The sequence below is a fragment of the Penaeus chinensis genome, chromosome 3, assembly GCF_019202785.1.
Source record: "Penaeus chinensis breed Huanghai No. 1 chromosome 3, ASM1920278v2, whole genome shotgun sequence".
NCBI classification, from domain to species: Eukaryota; Metazoa; Arthropoda; class Malacostraca; order Decapoda; family Penaeidae; genus Penaeus; species Penaeus chinensis.
This window is the reverse complement of record NC_061821.1, coordinates 33,506,520-33,529,019: the sequence shown is the minus strand read 5'-3', so window position 1 is coordinate 33,529,019 and position 22,500 is coordinate 33,506,520. Positions and strand designations below refer to the sequence as shown.

The window sequence follows — 22,500 nt, the reverse complement described above, 5'->3', positions numbered from 1 at the left end:
GGTCTTGAAAGTAGAAGATTAAATTCTTGTACCTCCTGGAGTTTGGGACTGAGTGTGGTTGCCATGGTGTAGCAGTACAACCCTGAAGTTCTGAAGTTCAGTGTAGTTTCCCAGGTTGGGTCACACCAGATTTACAGCCATGTCCGCGCTCACAGCACAGCAGGCTCCCCTCGTTCCCTGTGCACTTACACAGCGCACTTGTGCTTAAGCCGCAGAATCCAGAACCGAGATCAGCATTCCATGATCCTCCAGCAGAACACCACAACAGCAGCAGCAACACAAGGACTGCCCAGTCCTTAGTCGTCTGGGGACCCTACTGTTGATCTCCACTTCACCTTCAGCATCTAGCCATACCTGTGGGTACAATCACTCCATAAAGAGATACAGACTAGTCCAAATAGTAGATGTCAAATCATCAACTATACTTGTGACCCCAGAGTGACACATTACCGTATATTGCTCATTCACTTAGCTCAATCTCTGGGAGTACCTGCAGCAGCACGACCCTGTAACCTGAAGTTTAGTGTAGTTTCCCAGGTTGGGTCACAGCCATGTCCACACATTGGGAAGCGGGTTTCCCTTGTTACCTGCACGCTTACACAGCGCTAGATCCAGAACCCAGATCAGTATTCCCCGATCCTCCAGCAGAACATGACAACAGGAGCAGCAACATGAGGACTGCCCAGTCCTTAGCCAACTGTGGAGCCTGCTGATTCCCCCATTAATCTCCAAGTTCAACTTCAGTACCCAACCATATCTGTTGGCATTCACACCCACACAATCACTCCATAAAGAGACATAGACAAGTCCAAATACTAAATGCAATAACATCTACTATACTGGTGACCCTAGTATGACACGTCATGGCATTTCACTCGCTCGTTTAGTTCGCTCTCTGGAGGGGGAGTACCTGTAGCAGCAGGACCCCACAACCTGAAGTTCAGCGTAGTTTCCCAGGTTGGGTGACACCAGATTGATTGATTATTTAAAATTATCTGCCGCATCAAGGGTCACACCAGAGGTCTACAGCCATATCCGCATTCATTGGACAATGGGCTCTCCTCGTTCGCTGCGTGCTTACACATCGCACATGTATTTAAGCTGCAGACTCCAGAACCAAGATCAACATTCCCTGATCCTCCAGCAGAACACAACAAAAACAGCAGCAACACAAGGACTGCCCAGTCCTTAGCCAACTGGGGAGCCTCCCAGCTCCCCTGTTGATCTCCACTTCACCTCCAGCACCCAGCCATACCTGTGGACACTCACATCCACACAATCACTCCATAAAGAGATATAGATCAGTCCAAGTAGTAGATGCAATACCATCTACCATAATGGCTACCCAACCTGCATGCAGTTCACTACCCAGGTCACTGGACAACACATGTCTCTGATTGGACCACTCAAGCAGGCTCGACCACTCAAGCAGGCTCTCCTCATTCCCAATTCTACAACATATCTTCCAGCATACTCAGGAGCCAGAACAGAGAACAACAGAACACATCACAGGACAGATCTTCGTTTATACCAGCAGTGTAATCAGATACTACACTGAGTTTAATCTGGAAGAGCAGACAGTCAACATTATAATTGGCTTCTTGTCACACCATTGCAGGCACAGTCAGGATGTTGTAGAAGTCCACCTTGCCATGGATCTTCACCTGCAGATCCATTGACATACCCTTGCATCTTCACTTAGTGCCAACCACATTTTTATGCTCGCTTTTCAGATACTGGAAGAGGTGTGGTTGTGTATACCAGTTGTCTGTATACAACTTCTATCCTTTTCAAAGAGATGTGCAACATCCATCTGATCATTGACAGCAGGGAGTTTATTCTTGTCATGGCCAATATAGATTTGAAACTTAATAGTTTAGCCTGCTGTGGTAAAATTGTTGACATATAGCATGTAAACCTTCACTCTAAAGTGACCTTACTTGTGAAGGAAGACTCACAGTAGCACCGGCAGAACCTTTGGAGACTTAACCCGATGCCAATTGGGATGGCATGTACAGACATGCCATTCCAACTGTAAGTTCATTTTATTGAATTTTCAATACACATAAATGGCTCCACAAGAAATTAGTCACCAAGGAGTCAGTTACTAATACTATCTCATCCGTTTATCCTGTTACCTTGATTTCCAGAAATATTCCTGTTTATGTTCTTTTGCTGCATCAGTAACATTATGACCTCTGGGGAGGAGTGTAATCCAACATGGGGGCCTTTTAAACCATTGCTGCCAAGTACATGTAATGTTCACTGTAATTTTGTTTGCACATAGATTGCTCCAAAAGTACTCAGCCACCAAAGAGCTAATTAGTAGGCCTACATGACCAACCTGATTTCCCATTCCTGCAGGTTTTAAAGAAAAGTTGTTGTTTTTCTATTCCAATTATTTTTATTATTATAGATGTTATGATTATTATAATGTTATCAATGATGATAATAGTAAAGTGACTATATACATTAGATGTATGTGCATATCAGAAAATCAAGAAAAAAAGAGTAAACAGGTGAGATGGTTAGAACTGGTAATTGACTCTTAGGTAATTTAGCACTTGTAGAACTATCTATGATAAATGCAATTTAGCCATGTTCCCCATTTTATAGTAAAGTTTTATTTTAATAATCTAAGTGACACAGGAGACACAATATCTTACTTTTAAGATGAATTACCCTCAGAGGATCTACTACATTACAAATGACTCCATGCATCTCTATCTAGGTAGTCTACAATTCTGTGTGATGACAAAAACATTTAGTTTGTGTTATTTTTTAAAATTTCATATTATTCAACTTCATAATACTCCCTACACTGCTAGTCAAGGTGGGCAGGAATAGAATCTTAAACATGGAAATAGATTCTTCCCAGGAGCCAGCCCTCTTCTGGATGTAGTTCAAGGATGGCACACACTCATTTACCAATGGAAATAACACAAAAGCCCCTTCCTAAACACCAACTAAGTGTAATCTTCTGAAAGCTTTGTGCTGCAAGTCATTCCCATCATCCCAGCCATCAGGTGAACCCAGGTCTCCATCATATTGTTGCTAGATTCCATCATCAGACTCATTTCTGGCCAGTATGCATCACAGGGTTCTGAGTCTTCATCATCCTTTTGTATCTTCTACAGACATAATCACAACTCTTTTTATCACTATTGACTTGGGAGAAACTCTTCTGGGAGTCATGCACTGAAGAAGCTTGTTATCTCTGAATAGTGGATAAAGCTGCAAGGTTTTAGTGATGGATTTTTATTTTTTAAATGTCAGTGTCAGTAATATATGAATATATTTTTGTAAAATAATAATTCCAAAACACCAACAATAAAGTGATGTTCCTAAGATATCTGTGAAATCAGAGTTTTGCATTTTATTTACCTGTGATAATCCATATTTTCATTGCATTGTATTATAAGAATCAGAAAACTAAGAGCACAAAGACAAAAATCTGGGTACTTTAGTGCCCTCTTCTCTTTTCTCACATAATGTGTCTGCTTAATGAAGTTGTTGGTTACTTTTTAAAAAGAAACATCATAGAATATAAAGGTTAAAAATAGTAGTATGTGCAATTTTATAATATGAAATGTCACTTCATCATAAATTACAATTAAAGATAATACCATTAAAATAACTAACATTAAAGATAATACAGGAATAGCTTAGATAAGTAAATATATATTGTAAGTAAAAGGTAATGTTAAGTGTGTGTGTGCTCCTACAGAAAAATTGGTAAAAACTCAATAAGTGTGTTCTGTCAATTTGCTTGCATATGTATTTTTACTGTAACCTAATACTTTTTATCAAGTTTGTAATATGTCTTTCTACAGGGATATAATCAAACATGTCTAGAGGAGATACAGAGATTCCTGTCAGTGAGGATTATGCTACAACTGAAGAGCCTACTATGCCCATTCTGGTTGAAGAAGGTGTGTTACTGTAGTCTTTGTACTTTAAACCTTTAGAGTCTGTACATTTCAATTAAAATATGGCTAAATCTGAGCAAGAACTGGTAAATGCATTTTTTCTTTCTTTCTTTTCTTTCTTTTTTTTTTTTTTCTTTTTCTTTTTTTCTTTCTTAACTCACTGCGACTGGGAAAATGCTGTTGTTATTTTTTTGGAAATGTCTATGCACATAGACATTTATATGTAAAAACAATTAATAAAGTACATGCCATGCCTGTTGGCTTTGGGTTAAGCAGCGCACATAAATTAAGACCAGTCATATGTCTGTCATTTTCTAAGCAAAACACTGATTTTGTTTTAAATAAAAATTTGTATCATACAAAAAAATTTCCAGCTCCATAAAGAAGAAAAATGAAAAAAAAAGAGTTTCTCTCTCTCTCTCTCTTTCTCTCTCTCTCTCTCTCTCTCTCTCTCTCTCTCTCTCTCTCTCTCTCTCTCTCTCTCTCTCTCTCTCTCTCTCTCTCTCTCTCTCTCCAGGTAAAAATTTGTGTGTAATTCTCTCTTTTAGAAAAAAAATAGGATTTAAAGCATATTATTTGAAAACATTTATCCCAGAATGAAAGCAAAGGAAATATGTGAACATTTTCCATAGATAAAGCACATCAGTGGCATCGTAAGGGGTGAGATCTGAGGCTTCAACCTGAAATTTTAACAAATCACCCTTGATCTGAGTCTAAGACTACAAAAACAAAACAAAAAAGGCCCAATTCTCAGATTGTGGCCAGTGAAAGTGGATTTTTTTTTTTTTTTTTTTTCCCACCCAGTAGTAACTTAAATATTGTAATTATTGGAAGAAAATTAAAGATTTCAAGGCCCTAACAATGCCTCTGGAGAACATGATCAAAGTTTTGACAAAGATGAAGAATTTAACCTATTCGCCCCATGTGGCAAGAATACATGCCATGCCCGTTGTAATACGTGTTAATTATTGTATTTACACATAGATGGTTCTACAAGTTCTGAATCACCAAATAGCCAGTTATCAGAACAACCTATCTCATCTGTTTACCCTTTTCCTTCACTTTAGTAAATGGTCTTTTTTATTATTTCATTGTCTAAAATAATTAAATGACTATTTAATAATCATAACATCAATAACAATAATACCAGTATCGATTGTAATAGTATTAATAAGATAAACACATTTTCCCACCAATTCAAGGAATGGGAAAATCAAGATCGGTAACTAGGGCCTTCTGATAGACTCCTTGCCAGATGAGAACATGTGGAGCTATCTGTATGTAACAAAATTCACCAAAAACTACAGGATATACAGAACATAAATCCGGGGTGAATGGGTTAAAATGATGCACAGAGAAGGTATCCAGAGTGATAGACTTCGAATGGATGGAGGAAGTCAGAATATCATGTTATGTTTTTATACCATATTTTATTTTTGAACAGGATTGGCTTCAAGTATGCTTAGAGAGCAATTACACATTCATGATAATGATGCTTATTCATCATCTGAAGAACCAACCATGCCTAAACTAACAATAGAAGGTATGTTATTACAACCTTCCGGTGAAGTTTGTGCCATGTACAAATGGGGTTCCTTTATGGCTTTATATATGGTTGAAATAAATAGCTTATATATGTATATGTGTGTGTGTGTATGTATATATATATGTATATATATATATATATATATATATATATATATATATATATATATATATATATATACACACATATATTTATATTCATATATATTTAGATATATATTTATATTCATATATATTTAGATATATATATGTGTGTATATATATATATATATATATATATATATATTTAGATTTATAGATTTATATATATAAATATTTGTGTATATATACATATATATATATATATATATATATATATATATATATACATATATATATATATATATATTTATATATATGTATATATATTTAAATTAATATATATTCATATATTTTAATATTTAGATTTATATATATACTTATATTTTTATATATATATATATATATATATATATATATATATATATGTGTGTAAGTAATTAAATTTATACATATACATATATTTAGATATTTAAATTTATATATATATATATTTAGATATTCAAATTTATATATATATATATTTATGTATTTAAATTTATATATATACATATATTTAGATATTTAAATTTATATATATACATATATATATTTAAATATGTATATGTATTTATATATTTAATTATGTATAGGTATATGTATATGTATATATACATATATATTTATTTATTTATTTATTTATATATGTATGTATGTATGTATCTGTATATGTATAATGTATATGTGTGTGTATATATATATATATATATATATATATATATATATATATATATATATTTCTGTTATTATTTTATTCTCCATGTGTTCTTTGTAACAAAAAGTTGAGTAGAGTAGAGTGTCAATCCAAGGATTGATTCCCATAAATCCTTTAGTTTGACATGAGTTTTCACTCTCAAACAGGTTTGTAACCCAATTAGGCACAGTAGCTGAGGGTTAGGTGTACATGCTTATACCCTTACATGAAAGTCATTCAGATATTCAAAGAAAATCATCACATGACAAAAGAAATAATTTCCATGCAATTTCATTGAAGTTGCTTTTATCTAGGAAAAATTATGATTAACCTAATGCCACCGTCGAAAATGAATAAAAAATGGGGAAAATGCTGTGCTTGTTTTCTATATTTTTGTGAAGTGTCTCTGCATATATATGGCTCTGCTAGTGCTTAGCCACAAAGGAGTCAATTAGTAGATCTTGTGACCTTATATGAATTTGAATTAGGGCTATGAATATTGATGGTCTTATTTTTATTATAAAGATTATAATTTCTATGTTATAAACATTAGTAACAGCAAAATAAGATAACGTAAATTATTTTCCTAAAACAAAGAAAAGGGTTAACGGGAGAGACAGGCAGTACTCGTAACTGGCTCATTGATGACTTAGTACAAGTGCAGGTATCTATGTGTAAAAACAATCAAACAAGTAACTCACAGTGGGCATAGCTGCAAACGTACAAGTCATGCCTGTTGGCATTGGGTTAAACAGCATTTATTTTGAGAAAGTTGAGGTGAGGACCAACCTTAAAATTCACATGAAACCTTGATAGAATAAACATAAAATATTTCTGCCTACAAAGAGTTTGCTCATTCCTTTTCCAAATAGGAAAGAAGTATCTAAAAGTTTTAACCATTTGTTCTCTCTAGACAATCAGAGATGTAGTTTTTAACTATTATTCATTACACATTATGCAACTATATTTCTTGGTTTTAGAAAAAGTTTTCTTTGTTCCTAGCCAATGGGTCTTTATGTTCCCCTTGTTCTGCCCAGAAGGTGGTGCCATCTTAGGCCCTATCCTTTATGTTTTGAGGAGTATGACAAATGAGTTGCTCAAATGATAAATACAGAATACTTTAATGATATGCCTATGGGTATAGGATCATAGGCCACAGTCAAAGGGTTAAACAACTTAAGATCAATACAGATGTTGATGATTGTTATGGCATATATATGTACTCACAATGCATCTTCTTGCACAATAAAACAATTAATTTTTGTGAAAGATGAGTTGGTTTTCAGGCATCCTGATGCTTTTAAAAAATGTGTTTTGAAAGAGGGAGTCATTATAGTTGTTCTAGATGTAAAAGTAGAATTTTTTTTCTTTCTTTCTTTTATTTTTCTCATATAGACAGCCATAATTTTAATATACAACAACTTTTAAGCAGTTTTACAGTGAAAGTTGGAAGCTTTACCATCATTCTAGGAAAGAAAAGCGGCAACAATGTTTAGTATCGCATACATCAGAGGAATGGGTATAGGATCATAGGCCACAGTCAAAGGGTTAAACAACTTATGGAAAAAAATAATCAGGTATTTGTTAAAAGATACCATAGATATTTAATATTTCAATAGGGTTGGTATATATCATCCTTAAAAAGGGCAAGCCTTCTCTCTAGTAAGCCTCAAGTGCAATGGTTGCAGCAGGCTTTTCTTCTTTTTTTTCTTTTTTCTGTGTTTGCTTTTTTCTGTTCTTTTTATTATTCTTTTCTTTAATTTACTTAGTTATGTTATTTTTACATTTGACATTCATGCTGTGTTATGAAAATTGAGGGCACATACTTTATGAAAACAGGTTCTGCTTCAAGATTATGCTTTTTTTTTTTTTTTTTTTCATTGGATAACAGAGGCATTAAATGTACCTTTTGTTTTATTAGGATTTTCTGCATAGGTCTATACCATATAGCAACACCTCAGTGTCAGCTACTGGTATAATATGATTATTTGACATACCCTTTCTTCAAAATCAGGCCTAGCAAGTTGGGTCGTCTGAAAAGACCAGCAAACTAATATTACATCTGTAGAAATCATTGCCAAGAGCCATGAGGACCAGGTCTGCAGGACTGGGCATGTGTTCCCCAAATCATGTTCTGCAACTGTAAGGGTCAGACTTCCACTCTTCCTTCTTACCCTGGGGCTGGCTGGGATTGTCTGAGCAACATCCCACTTGCACTGCCTGTAGCCTATTGGTAAAACTAATGAAATGACTCCTCTGGTGCAGCCTGATAGAGAAGTTAACCCAATGACAACAGGTAATTTGTTCATCCAAGTGGATTGCATTCCAGGGGTAAATTTGATTTCTTTTCTTTTTTTCTCTCCTCTCCTCTCCTCTCCTCTCCTCTTTACCATGTTCTGCTGTTCATATTACCCACCTTATCAAATAGAACTCTCTTAGTATATATTTACTTTAAAGTCACTGAATGTGCTCGGGCTTTAGCATTTTTTTGTTTGTTTGTTTGTTTGTTTGTTTGTTTTAAAGTAAAAAGATCATATGGATTGTGTACACAAAAATATATACATAAAAAGGAGAAATGTCAAAAAAAAAGGGGGGGGGGGAACCATACACATTGTCCTCCTCTGACAATTATGAAGGATAGGACAGATGGACAAATTCATCGTTGAAAGCTTTAACTGTCCCAGTAGATCCTGCATTGTAGTCATCTGCACCTGCTATGAAAAGCTGGATTAACCCAGTGGTGCCATGACATGTTGGAAGACAACGCTAACCCCACTACTGCCAGAGGCATGTAGCTGCAAGCAAGTGTATCACAAGTGTATCAAGTGTACCAGATGAGTTATCTGACCACCACAGACAGAGAGATGACATTCGCACATCAAGAAGGCGAAACAACACATTGCACTACTTGGTGGACTTAGAAGTGGCATGGTAAGACATAGAGAGCTGGTTGCTAATATCCACTCCTCTTATCCCGATAATGATATTAATCACATGATGTCACAAGAGAACAACCATCTTGCTTATGTAGACGGCCAACAATAGCAAAACATTCCCTGGAGAGTAAACATGCTGGTGTTGTGCGAGTCATGCAGCTTGAAACCGTTTTCAGTGCCCACAACATTCCTACACAAAGTACATGTAATGAAAAGGAGATTGGGAAGTTGTTGGTATGTAACTCCTACCTTTTCTATAGAGGCAAAAAAAGTCCAGCAAATCCATGACTGCCTACATGGATGCAAGAGCTTTGCCTTGGTACTGGCTGCATGTACCCAGAATGCCCAGACATGGAATATGCACTTTCAATTAGGACCCTTTCTTGGGTTATAGGTGATAGCCTGAAACTGCCCCTGGGACTTCCACACACTAATATCTGGTAGATGGAATATACACCTAAGAGATGTGTTGCTAGATGGATTCAATCACCAGACTGAACATTCACATAGTATCCAGTGAGGCAAAAACTATTGTTATCCATGATATTGGTTTGCAGGTTAGTTGATCTAAGTGATCAGCCAATAGTACTTCAGCTGCAAACTGAACTGCAGCAGAAGCACAAAACAAATGTACTACTCATCTGCATATTTATCACTCTTTTTCCTTATATGTGAGAAAACAAGAGGGAAAAAACATTTGGATGCATATCATTACCTCAGACCTCCAGAGTTCTATGAGATGGGTTAGTTTGCAAACTAAGGTGTTAAAAGTCACAATGTAATGGAGGATGTAATGTAATGGAGGATGAAAGACTTACACTCAAAGGTATGGCCTTCTTGCACCATATCTAGAAGCAGAGGAGATTAGATGAGAAAACTTATAGCACTATCTGTTGAACATGGAGCAGCTGCATTGTGGAGTGAGGAACATAGGATGGAAGTAAGGTGTCATTAGAGAGAGCAAACAAAGCAGGTGCTACAAAAGGGCATGACACGTTTATTTGTAAACTGGATTCTTTTCCTTCTTTCCCCCCCATCCCCACCCCCTGGACCAAGCAGTTATTTCTTAATATTTCACATTTCTGTAACAAGGTATGATGTACCAATTGTCAAATTAGAGCTCGTACCCCTTCTAGAACAACAACGTCTTCACAGAGGCCAGCAGGTTGCTCTGGTCCTGGCCTAAATAGATCTTGAAATCATAGTTATAACTTAGTTATAACAGAGTTTGTAGACTTTCCCCCGAACCATTGATTGATGGCAGAACCTTGAAGCTAATTCTGTACTGTGTTAGCCAATAGAAGTAGGCTTCACATCAACTCCAACTTGCTTCTGAGCACTTGCAGAATAACCATGACTGTGGTGACCTTCATCTTCAGCTGTTTGAAGTATGAAAGCTAAGTCAAACATCAGACCCAAGAATTCACTGCACTGATATTATGCAATGGAGTTAAAGGGATGGAATTTTCCATTCTTTCATGGAACTGCAGTTTTGTTCTGGGAGATCTTAAAACCAGGGTACATGGTCAAATGCATTATCAGATTCATTGGACTATAAGCAGTTCTGTGCAAAGCACAAAATTGTTTGCATATATACTGAATGAGACACGACATGGCCTTCACAACGTCACAGATAGCAATTACAGAATCAAACTGAGAACATTTCCTCATGGGTCACCTTCCTGTTGGCTCTCCAAGTCTTGATAAGTCATCTTCCATATGTCATCAGAACTTCATATGACCCTTAGCTAAAATCTTTATTAAGTCATGTGAAAGTTGAACTGTTTGTGTACACAAGTAGTCAGAGAGATCAGTTTGCTATTCTCTGGCAAGCTTGGATCTCTGCCAAGTTTAGGGATTGTTTCATTCCATGAGGCAATGTACCCTCCTATCCAGTTGTTGATCTACAGCAGGGAATCCCAAAAGCTCACTGGTAGGTGTTATATATTTATGGTATTGAATATTGTTACTTCCTGGGGCAAAGCTTGGGAGCAAACTCAGTACCTTTCCTAGTAAATGTTAGGTTATATGGAAGCTCCAATGAAATTTGATTCTTGTGTAGCAAAACGACCCCGCAGCCTGAAGTTCCACAATCATCCCAGGTTGGGTCACAGGTCTACAGCCTCTTCCTTGCACTCTTCCAGCAGGTGCTTCTTTTGCCCCACTGGAGAGACCTGATTGGCTGACACAGACACCTCTCTGCTCTCTCATTGGAATGCAGGGTCCCCTCATTCCGTTAGCTTACACAGCTCTCATGTACTAAAGCGACAGAATCTAGAACTGAGATCAGCATCCCACCACAGCAAGCAGCAGCAACACAGGACTGCCCAGTCCATGGCCAACTGAGAAGCCTACTGGCTTCCCCGTAGATCTCCACTTCACCTTCAGAACCCAGCCATACCAGTAGAGGCAACCCATCTACTACACTGATGACCCCAGAGTGACACATCATGCCATATCACTTGCTTAGCACACTCTTTGGAGAGAGAGTAGCTGCAGCAGCATGACCCCACAACCTGAAGTTCCCCATACTTCCCAGTTAGGTTACATCTGGTCCACAGCCTCGTTCTTGCACTCTCACCAGCAGGCACTTCTCTCAACTCACTGCAGAGACTTGACTCAGCTCTCTCATTGGATCGCAGGCTCCCCTCATTCCCTGTTCAGTTACACAGCTCTCATGTATTTAAGTCGCAGGATCCAGAACCAAGTTCAGCATCCCATGATCTTCTAGTTGCACGACAGGAAGCAGCAGCAACACAGGACTGCACAGTTCTTGGCTGCCCATAGATATCCACTTCATCTTCAGCACCCAGCCATACCAGTGGGAACTCACACCCCCTACAAACACTTCTTAAAGAGATAAAAACCAGTTCAAGTGGCAGATGCAACCCATCTACTACACTTGAATGAGGTTGGTTGTAGTTTCTGTTCTGTTCATGGCTTCTTCAACAGATGCAAAACTTCATTTAGAATCTGGGCCTCTATAAGGCTTCTAAAGAGATTCCAGTCAGCTTCCATTTACATTCTTGAGGTGGATTGGAGAGTGGTCACTTTTATTTACGTAGTGCATAACCAGCTATGAAAAGTTCCCATTGGGTGGGTCCTCAGTCTAATGACATTAAGCAAATTACTGGCCTAAAACACTCCTTTTGCTCAGACATGTACTGTCGATCTGGGTTGTCATTTGGTTCCAACCCTTTAACTCAAAGTCTCTGGGAAAATGTATTCACTATATTGTTGTTTTGTAAAGTGTCTCGCACATAGAACGGCAAGTGCCTAGCCACAAAGAAGTCAATTTGGAGATCTTGTGAACTCACCAGATTTCACCTTTCCCAAAGTCTATGGAAAAAAAATATTTTATACTAATGCTATTGTTAAGCTTAAGCTACCACAGGATGACACACTAATCTTAGCAGCCACTATGGGTCTGAGTGTGCACGTGGAGGCGAGTACTCCCAGTCCCCTTTTTAATTCACTGTTGGGTAATACAAACACTGATCACTGTACCAAAACATTTAATAATGCAACGGAACAAGGACAAAATCACAGGCAATGGTTCTGCAAGTGCGGCCAGGGAAACAAGAGGAGGGGTCATAAGCATGTCTTCCTGAGGTGAGAGTCCTGGGCAGATAGTTCTGTCCCACCTTTGTGGTTGTGTTCCTCACATCCACCAGCGAATTGGCTCCACCACAACCACCGCCACCAGGACTGCCAAGCTGGCTTCACTGATCCTCTTCCTTGCTTCTTTCCTCACTTTCCTCCTTCTCCCCATGAAAATATTCCTTGGCTGTGGTACTCCCACAGGCAGTCCACATGAACCCAGCTTGAGCATTTTTGATATGATGGATTTTGTAGGTCACATCAGACATGACCTGCAGTATCTTGTAGTGACCTTCCTAGGGACTCTGGAATTAAGAGATAGTCCCTCTTTGCAGAGAGAGTGGTGTTGCCAACTACTCTTTGGACAAGTGCAGCCTTTCTTGCAATGTTTGGATATAATTGGATGTTACAGGGTCAATAACTTCCTGAGGAGGGCACCGAACATCGGCTTGGCAAGAGTGTTGGTGGTTTCCTTGTGCTGGGCTGAGCGAAAGGCCATCAAGAGTGTGGGTAACCTAATGCCCCAGTCCCACCGGTCGTTGATACAGTACTTGGCCACCTTGCGGATCAACATCCTGTTGAATCACTCTGCCAGGTCTCAAGGCAGTGGTGCAGGTCTTATTGATACCCAGAAATCTACAACACTCTTGGAACAAATCTGTTTCTATGTGTGGTGATTGGGAGCAGAATAATGTCCACAGCCACCTTCTCCAACCCTGTACAGCTTGAGGGGCATGCAGTTCTTCATCGCTGGTCCCTGCAGGTACACCTCACAAGTATGACACCACTCCACTCACATCTTATTCACACCCAACAGAAGTGGTGCCTCTAGCAAGTCAGTCTTTTTTATCCCCAGGTGGCCACTGGTGATCCTACCATGCAACTTATGTTACAGCTCTTGCCTCAGGGAACATGGCACCAGCCCCACCCAGTAACTTGATGGGCATCATCTCTGTGCTGTTGTAACACTCCGCCCTCCAGACGCAACATGCCCCACTGCTGCCATAAGTGCTTAGTAACACTTTGCTGCTACCCGTGGCCAGCCAGGATGCTCCGGTGATGCCTCTATCCACTTGATCAGAGGAGTTAGATTCTTTTCCTAGTGCCATCTCTCCTCGATGTCTACAGAGCCTTGTCAGACCTGCCAACATGCTAGCCACTCTGCCATCTTCAAGCAGTGTAAACACTTTGGGTCACAAAGCCAACAGATAAAACTATCAGCAACCTAACTACCATCCAAGCTGTCCTTCAGGTACTTGAGGGTCTTTAAAAACTGCAGTACAGTACGGCCTATGCAAATAACAAACTTGGCAGCATACAGGTATGGATGGAAATTTTTGGGGCTTTTCACTATTGCCAACAGTTTCTTACAGGTCATACAACAATTCTTTTCAGGACCTGTAAACTTAGCACTGTAATATGCCACCACACATTATTTTTCATCCATCACCTGCAACAGGACAGCACCAAAACCTTCGGCACTGGCGTCGGTGTTCAACATTTAGGGACTGGCTGGGTCAGAGTAAGGCAGTACTGGGGTCCAACCAGGGCTTGATTCAGGCTTTATTTTTTTCAAACCTTGCCCCTTTTCTGGTGGGCTGGTGGAAAGGTGAGTCAATATGTGTAGCTGCTTGACGATTTTTTAGTAATAGGTGCAGAGTCTTAGTTTTATCCTGCCTTGCCATCTCCACTTGGTTGTAACCAGACTTCAAGTCTAGTGTAGTGAACCAACAAGCACCTCCCTTCCTAATAGGATGCTGAACAAGCCCCATGCCACCCAGGTCAAGTCCACCTCTACTGAACACATACCTCCTCAGGCTGCTCCCTAACTTCTGCCGTCAATGGGCGAGGTTTACAGTACTCCTCTGAACCAGGTCAGGTGGTCAGGGAGATGGACATAAGTAACCAGCCCCTCCTTTCCAGGTGGCCTTTTCTGACAAGCCACCTCTTCATAGTCTGCTTGCCTCAGTGTTCCCATGGGCTCTGCTGTGCTATCACGACCTGCCAATTTCCTAGATGAATCATAGAACGCCTTAGACTCTGTACTGTAGGCAATATGCAACCATGACTACCTCCACTGGAGCGACTCTGAAAGGACAAGGGCACCTCTTCTCCATGTACCCCTACTTCTGCTTCTTCAAGTTGATACACATTCCAACCTGCATGAGGTCAAGTCTCATGAGGCAAGGTACCTCCATCTCGACGACGTGCACTGGCAGTACTTCCTCATTGCCGCCCATTCAAGTTGCACATCAACCAGGTCCCTGAAAGGTGTAGGGTGAGGCGTGGTGCCTCACAAATGTTTTTAGTAGCCAACACGTCGGGGCACATGATAGTCTTCTTGGCATTGATATTCACTACCATCCAACATGGCTTCCCACCCACTGTCCCTCTTACATGGACTGTTGGAATAAACTTCGCTGCATCAGGGTTTAATGAGCAAACACATCCAGTGCTACCCCATGAAGGTTGGAGACGAGTTGCTGAGGCTTCTCATCATTGTCCCACTTTTGAGCACATGCCCAGCTCAAACTGGGTTTGCAGATACTACGGTATTGGGGATGCGGAAGAGTGCAGAGGAGTGACCTGATTAGCTGATGCAGGTGTGGGAGAGAGAGGAGAAAGCTGAATAGTTTGTGGCGACGACATCGCAGCCCAGCTTTGCTCCAATCTCCTCTCCTGATGGTGCACTAGTCTATCAATCGCAGTGGCTTACTCCTTCAAGGCTAGCTGTAGTGCATCTATCTGTTCCTGACGAGCTTACACCCCCCTGTTTGTCACTTCCCTCAGTGCACTGCATGCATCATCAGTGTGGCACCATGCTCCTCCCGCACTTTCTCTAACCCACCCTACACAGTCTTTCAACAAATAGAAAGCACTATTCACATCTCTTGATTCTTCATCAGCTCATTAAGTTAAATTTTCATGTCCTCACCAAATTATTCATAATCTCATTAAATAAGTTCATCACATCAGGTGGACCATTGTTCTCAGCATCACCTCGTGCTCCTCATATTTGTTTTCCGTCAAATTAACCTGAGGTTACGTCCTCACTTCCTGGCTGCGGCATCTCCGATATGCACTTCAGGTCAGCCAACACATCACCCACTAAATAATCCCACTCCTGACACCAAGGCGTTTATTATTGCAACGAAACACATTCAAAATCAGAGGCAATGGTTTTGCAGATGGGGAAATGAGAGTGGTCACAAGCGTGTCTACCTGAGACGAGAGTCCTGGGCAATCTAAACTCTGCGGGATGCGTTTTGTAGTATATCTCAATATGAAACTGTAGGGTCCTACCCCTTGGCATCCCCCATATTTCCCTTAGGACAATTATATTTTAGCTCATTGTTGTCAGAATCGGAAAGATCAAACATGTAGAAATGAAACAGATTCATAGAATACATGTATTACTATCAATCTTGAATTTATGCCGTCTGGTAGAGTCCGAACATCCAACGCGTTGGGACTTGTACTGATTATGTCATTAATCCTCATGAATGTTGAATGGCTGGTGAATGCACTGCCAGGCATAGGGCGAGTGAGGGAAACACCTCATTCCACACAATACACCCAAGTATCAAGAATAACATACAGTACTAATCACCGTTCAAGACTTGTCCAGAGACTCACTCTCTTTCTCTCACCCTCTCTCTTCCCCCCCCCCCCCCTCTCTCTCTCTCTCACTCTCTCTCTCTCTCTCTCTGTCTCTCTCTCTCTCTCTCTCTCTCTCTCTCTCTCTCTCTCTCTCTCTCTCTCTCTCTCTCTCTCTCTCTCTCTCTTCTCTCTCTCTCTGGGCCACAGTGAATTTTTTTTTTTCTTTTTCCTCTAGGAGTATTATTAAGCTACGATGAGAGCCCCCACCTCCCACACACACAGCCACACAAATGACGCCTGTGCTCTCTCCCTCCCTTTTGTCCTTTTTCTCTCTATTCTAGGAGCATTTTTAATTAAGCTGTGATCAGAGCCCCAACCATGACGCCTCGGATCTCTCTCTCTCTCTTTATATATATATATATATATATATATATATATATATGTGTGTGTGTGTGTGTGTGTGTGTGTGTGTGTGTGTGTGTGTGTGTGTGTATATTACTATATTATCTGGCAGGTCCTGAGGAAAACTCAGTGTCTGTTTAACTGCTTTATTGAAAAAAACATAAATGTTGTAGGTGGAGGTATGGTGAAGTTGTAGTGGTGACGGAGGCGACATCAGCTCCTACGGGCGAAAGGGAGAAGGTGTTTGCGGTTCAAGGGTCGGACTCGTTCTGCCTCCTCCGGGTCAGGCTAGGTTGCTCCTTCCCTATCTCTTGCCCAGGATATAGGAACCCCGCTGGTTTCCGCCGGTGTATCCCCTCCAGAGCGTAACCTGTTATCGCCGAAGTGAGGTCAGGTCACCCAGCTGCCCCTGGCAGGTTCCTTGATTAATGACTGTCACACCGCTCTGCCTGTCCTCGCCATAACGCCATATTCCAGAGACGGTCCTCGGCATGGTCCATCCTGGTTCTCCCTATCTCTGTGGAGTTCTTCAGTCACGTGCCTGAAGTGTCGGTATCGATTTATAGAAAAGATAGGGAAAAGAAAGGAAAAGGCCCAAAACGTGTACTCACGTGGTTTTGAAGACATGGTCGTCGTGGAAGCGATGGATCGAGCGAATTTCGGAGACTGTCCGTGTTGCGAGCCAAAAGGACGCAACTACCGCGCTGCCACCAGAATGTAAAAGATATATAGAGTCCTTTAAACATTGGTTTGCAGGGGTAGTCATAGGAGTATAACGGCTTGACTCTTTACTTCGGAAGAGTACAACACATTGATAATAACACACGAGACGAGTCTTGGGGTAAGCGTTGAGTGGGGGGGTCACGGCGCCGACCAGCCCTGTGGGTGGGGGAAGGCTGGTAACGTGACCCGAGCCTACGGGTGCGGGGGCACGACTGACAGTCCAAACAAGGTCAAATGAATTCATCTAAGTCCTCGCTGAAGCACTGGTTCTTTACTGGACTTCGAGCCACGTGGTCTATGTCTAGTGGATTACACAAATCGTGCCTGTGTATGCGGTATTCTCTCTCTCTCTCTCTCTCTCTGTTTAGTTTAAATGATGGGAATAGCATAACACGTTGCGGAGAGTCTTGAACGTCTTGGTGTTGGTTCTTTTCTTGATAAGAAATACATTTAAAAGTTTCCACAGCCTTGCAAGGCGAAGTGTGGTGTGTGTGTGTGTAATTAAAAGGAGTTAGAGTAGTGTGGTATTTTTCCTGATATTGAGTTTTTCAGTGACCACAATACAATGTAAAACTATGTATCACAGAGTTAGGGGTTTCGGCCTTTAGAGTTTGCACATAAGTAAATAATTCCATGCTGGATACCAGTGTATGTCTGCATCCATGGGAATGAGTTAATTGATGATAGGGCTAAGGTCTGCCCCAGCACTGATAGCTTCCCTCTCCCTTCAGCATACTTGAAACCCTAGTTCCAATATCATTATATAAGGGGTGTAGCACTACTCCATTAAGATGAAAACCCTAGTTGGTAAATGCTAAGCTCAGCCCTGACCCCTTTCTTTCTTTTAATTTCTTGCCTGATTATTTTTTTTAGCTTAAATATAGGATAGAGTGATAGTGAACAATGGGGCAAAACTAATGACAACCACATTTTATGATTTACTCAGTATTCCGAAAGGGCCAACTATAAAGTCATAAAGTGATCCATACCACAAACAGCCATCAGGATACTTTAAGGAAAAGGTCTTTCATTTGAGTTATAGCAAGCAAAATGGAAGTGGTGTAGTAGAGGTATCATCTACCACCTGAATTGGTCTGTAGCTCTTTATGGAGTGTTTGGTGTGGGTGTTAGATTCCATTGGTATGGCTGGGTGTTTTAGGTGAAGTGGTGATCAGCAGGGGATCCAATAAGCTTCCCAATCGGATAAGGACTGGGCAGTCCTTGTATTGCTGCTGCTATCTTGGTCTGCCAGAGGATCGTAGAGTACTGATCTCAGGTCTGGATTCTGTGGCTTAAGTACACTAGCTCTGTATAAGTGCACAGCGAATGAGGGGAGCCTGCAATCCAAATATGCTGAGCTTCAGCATACTTGTATTGAGCTAAGTGAGCGAGCAATATGCAATGACATTTCACTCCAGGGGTCACCAGTGTAGTAGATGAGGTATCATCTACCACTTGAACTGGTCTGCATCTTTTAATGGAGTATTTGGTGAGGGTTAGAGTTCCCATTGGTATGGCTGGGTGTTGTAGTGGAGATCAACAAGGAAGCAGCAGAAACACAACGACTTGGCAGTCCTTGTGTTTCTGCTGCTAGAGGATTGTAGTGCTGATCTTGGTTCCGGATTCTGGAACCGTTTTGCAAGTGCTAGTCATGCTATTCGTTCATCATCATTAGGGAGCTAACACCGGCAGGGGCGCATAGCTGCATCCATCCTTTGTTTCCATCTACGAGGGTCCCTCATGGCAAGCCGCCAGGCAGGGGCCAAGCCCATCTCTAGCTATTCACAACAGGTTTGATTGATCTACCCAAGTTAGACATCTTAGATCATCCCACAGAGACAACCTGGTGGGCAGGCTCATCCATTGGTTGGACGCATGGTCCCGCCAACTGTACCCAATGATCCAGCATAAGGACCTGTTACAAAAGGCATCCAGACAAGGTTCCAAAGCACAAGATAGTATCCAGGTTTCACTACCGTATAGTAAAACTGGCTGTATCAGGACCTTGAAAACACATAGCTTGGTCCTTTTGCACAGGTACCATCATCTCCAAATACTCTTGTCGAGAGATTTCATGACCCCTGCTGCCAGGCTAGTCTGTCTACTAACTTCCTGGGCTGACAGCCCGGAACCATGAACTGCACTACCAAGGTATATAAAGCTCTCTGTGACCTCAATGTTCGCACTGCAAGCACTGAAAGTATTGGTGCAAGAACATAGCCTGGCCTCACTCCGGAACTAACAGGGAAGAAGCTCGACAGGCCCCTAACCACACTTTACAGCACTTTCAGTAACAGTATACATTCTTGCTATTAATCCAATAATTTTTGTTGGAACTTCTCTAAATCTCAGGATCTCCCAGAGTGATTCGTGATGCACCATATTAAACGCCTTCTTGATGTAAGCTGTGAGCAGCCCACACTCGAAGTCATGTCAGTGCTCCAAGCACCAGGATACAGTCTATTATGGACTTAAAAGGAGTGAATCCAGATTGCTTTGGCTGGCTGCCACAATATATATATTTATTTATGTATGTGTGTGTGTGTGTGTGTTTGTATGTAGATGTATATAATATATATATATATATATATATATATATATATGTGTGTGTGTGTGTATGTATGTATGTATGTATGCATATGTATATATGCTTGTGAGTAAATGTGTAAATGTTTATGTATATATATAATTATATATACTATATATGTCTTATATATATATGTATATCATATATATAAAGATATATATACCGTGTGTGTGTGTGTGTGTGTTTGTATATATATTTTTTTTTTTTTTTTTTTTCTCGGGACCACGAGGATCGGAGTCCAATGTTCTAACTACTGGACCGTCGTGGCGTATATATATATAGATATAGATATAGATATAGATATACATACATATATACATACATATATACATATACATATAGTGTGTGTGTGTGTGTGTGTGTGTGTGTGTGCACATATTTTATATATATATATATATATATATATATATATATATATATTATATATATGTAATATATATATATACACACATATACATATATATACATATATATACTATATATATAGATAGATAGATATAGATAGATATATACTGTGATATATATATATATATTGTGTGTGTTAAATGAGGAAATACCATACAATGAAGGGTATTAATGGGCCACAAACCAATCCAATTAAAGCACAGAATGTTGACTTCATCTGTTAAAATGGTCGAGTCAGGCCTCCAGTTTTCTTCCCATCAAGATGCGCCACATGCATACTTGCATACATATTTTTTTCACTCATTCAAGGATGCTCCTCTTTGATATACAATATTGTTTCTGTCACTCTTTTTATTATGACAACAGGTGTGTATATATGATTTTTGCAAAGTTGTACCTGCATATATCTGTCATAACATTTAAATGGTTTGTTTGTTTTCCTGACAGGTACCATTACAGGTCCTTCAAAGAAAGTTCCACCACCTGTCTCAGCCATGGCAAGTCTTACACCCGGGTGCAATGGAGTCTCAACGGGTGTGTATTGAAATTATTATGTTTCGGGTCTTGATCTTTCTCAACCGAGTAAATTCTCATATAGATTATTAACCCATTGCCGATGGACATGGTATGAACGTACATGCCATGCCCACTATGAGTTTACTTGTTTAATTGATTTTACACATAGATAGTTACACTTGTACAAAGTCACCAATGAGCCAGTTATGAGTACTGCCTGTCTCGCCCGTTCACCCTTTTTCACTTATTTACGAAAATATTTTGCGTTATCTTATTTTCCCTTTACAAATGTTTATAGCATTATAGTAATTATAATGTTTATAACAAAAATATCACCATCGATATTTATAGCACTAGTAAAAAATGCTTTTTTACCGCCAATTGAAGGAAATGTGAAATCACGTAAGGTCACAAGGTCTACTGATTGACTCCTTTGTGGCTAAGCACTAGCAGAGCCATCTATGTGCAAAAACGTTTCACAAAATATGAAAAATGAACACAACATTTTCCCTATTTTTTATTAATTTTCCCCAGCGGCAATGGGTTAAACTGAACTTGTTCAAATATATTCTTCTAAAGTTTTCTTTCATACCACAACAGATTTGGCAGCTCACCCAGTACAAAACAGTATAGAAAAGATTGTAACAGAAATCACGACACCAAAAGCAGAGACAAACCCATTAGGTAGAAACAGAAGAACTAAAACAACACAAAATTCAAGTGATCTAGGGACCCAAGTGGTGCAATTGAGAAGAGTTGGAAAGCATTCTTGTAATTTATGTCAGTCCCCAGATTCCACGACACCCAAAAGGCCTCGGTCAGATTGGTAAGTGTTGCAATATACTCATTTATCTATTATTTATTTGGCAATAATGTATTTGTGTTTAAAAGTCAGGCATGCTCACGAAAGTAAATGTAGCAACTAAATTATTTTGGGAGCAGTTAGAAATTAATATATTTTTCTACACTTCTGTCACATCAGTCTTAAAGATAGAGTATCTGAGACAAGAATTGTACTTTTACTTGCTTTACCCTAAAAGTGCTTAGGACTTATCTCAGATGTCAGTTGGACTATTAGCCTTATCAGATGGGCTACTTTTGGAATACCTTGCGGTATAATCTAGATAGTAATTTTATATATGTGTGTGTGTGTGTGTGTGTGTGTGTGTGTGTGTGTGTGTGTGTGTGTGTGTGTGTAATATATACATAAATATACATATGCACATATATACGTACGTACATACATGCATACACATATATCCATATATATTTATACACTCACAATGTATACATATACATACATATCCATACATATATATGTATGTATATTTATATACACATATATATGTGATATATATATATACATGTGTATATATGTATATATATGTATACACACATATATAAAACACACATACACACATACACATACATGTGTGCGTGTGTGTG

At 39.7% G+C, this 22,500-nt stretch overlaps 1 protein-coding gene across 11 annotated transcripts in view; it reads left to right on the top strand.

Annotated features, from left to right (window-relative positions):
* Nucleotides 1–22,500, top strand: part of LOC125039541 (bromodomain adjacent to zinc finger domain protein 2A-like) — a 43,769-nt gene that overhangs the window by 5,754 nt on the left and 15,515 nt on the right. For 2 of the 11 annotated variants that reach the window (XM_047633622.1, XM_047633613.1), the window contains exons 2-4: nt 3,834–3,932; nt 20,986–21,072; nt 21,634–21,880. In XM_047633622.1, coding sequence (XP_047489578.1) covers nt 3,848–3,932; nt 20,986–21,072; nt 21,634–21,880 — 419 coding nt within the window. In that variant the 5' untranslated portion in view covers nt 3,834–3,847. Of the gene's footprint in view, nt 1–3,833; nt 3,933–5,373; nt 5,473–8,299; nt 8,582–11,874; nt 12,133–20,985; nt 21,073–21,633; nt 21,881–22,500 lie in introns of those variants that run through there. The other 9 variants (XM_047633686.1, XM_047633666.1, XM_047633595.1 and 6 more) reach the window with 8 other exon arrangements.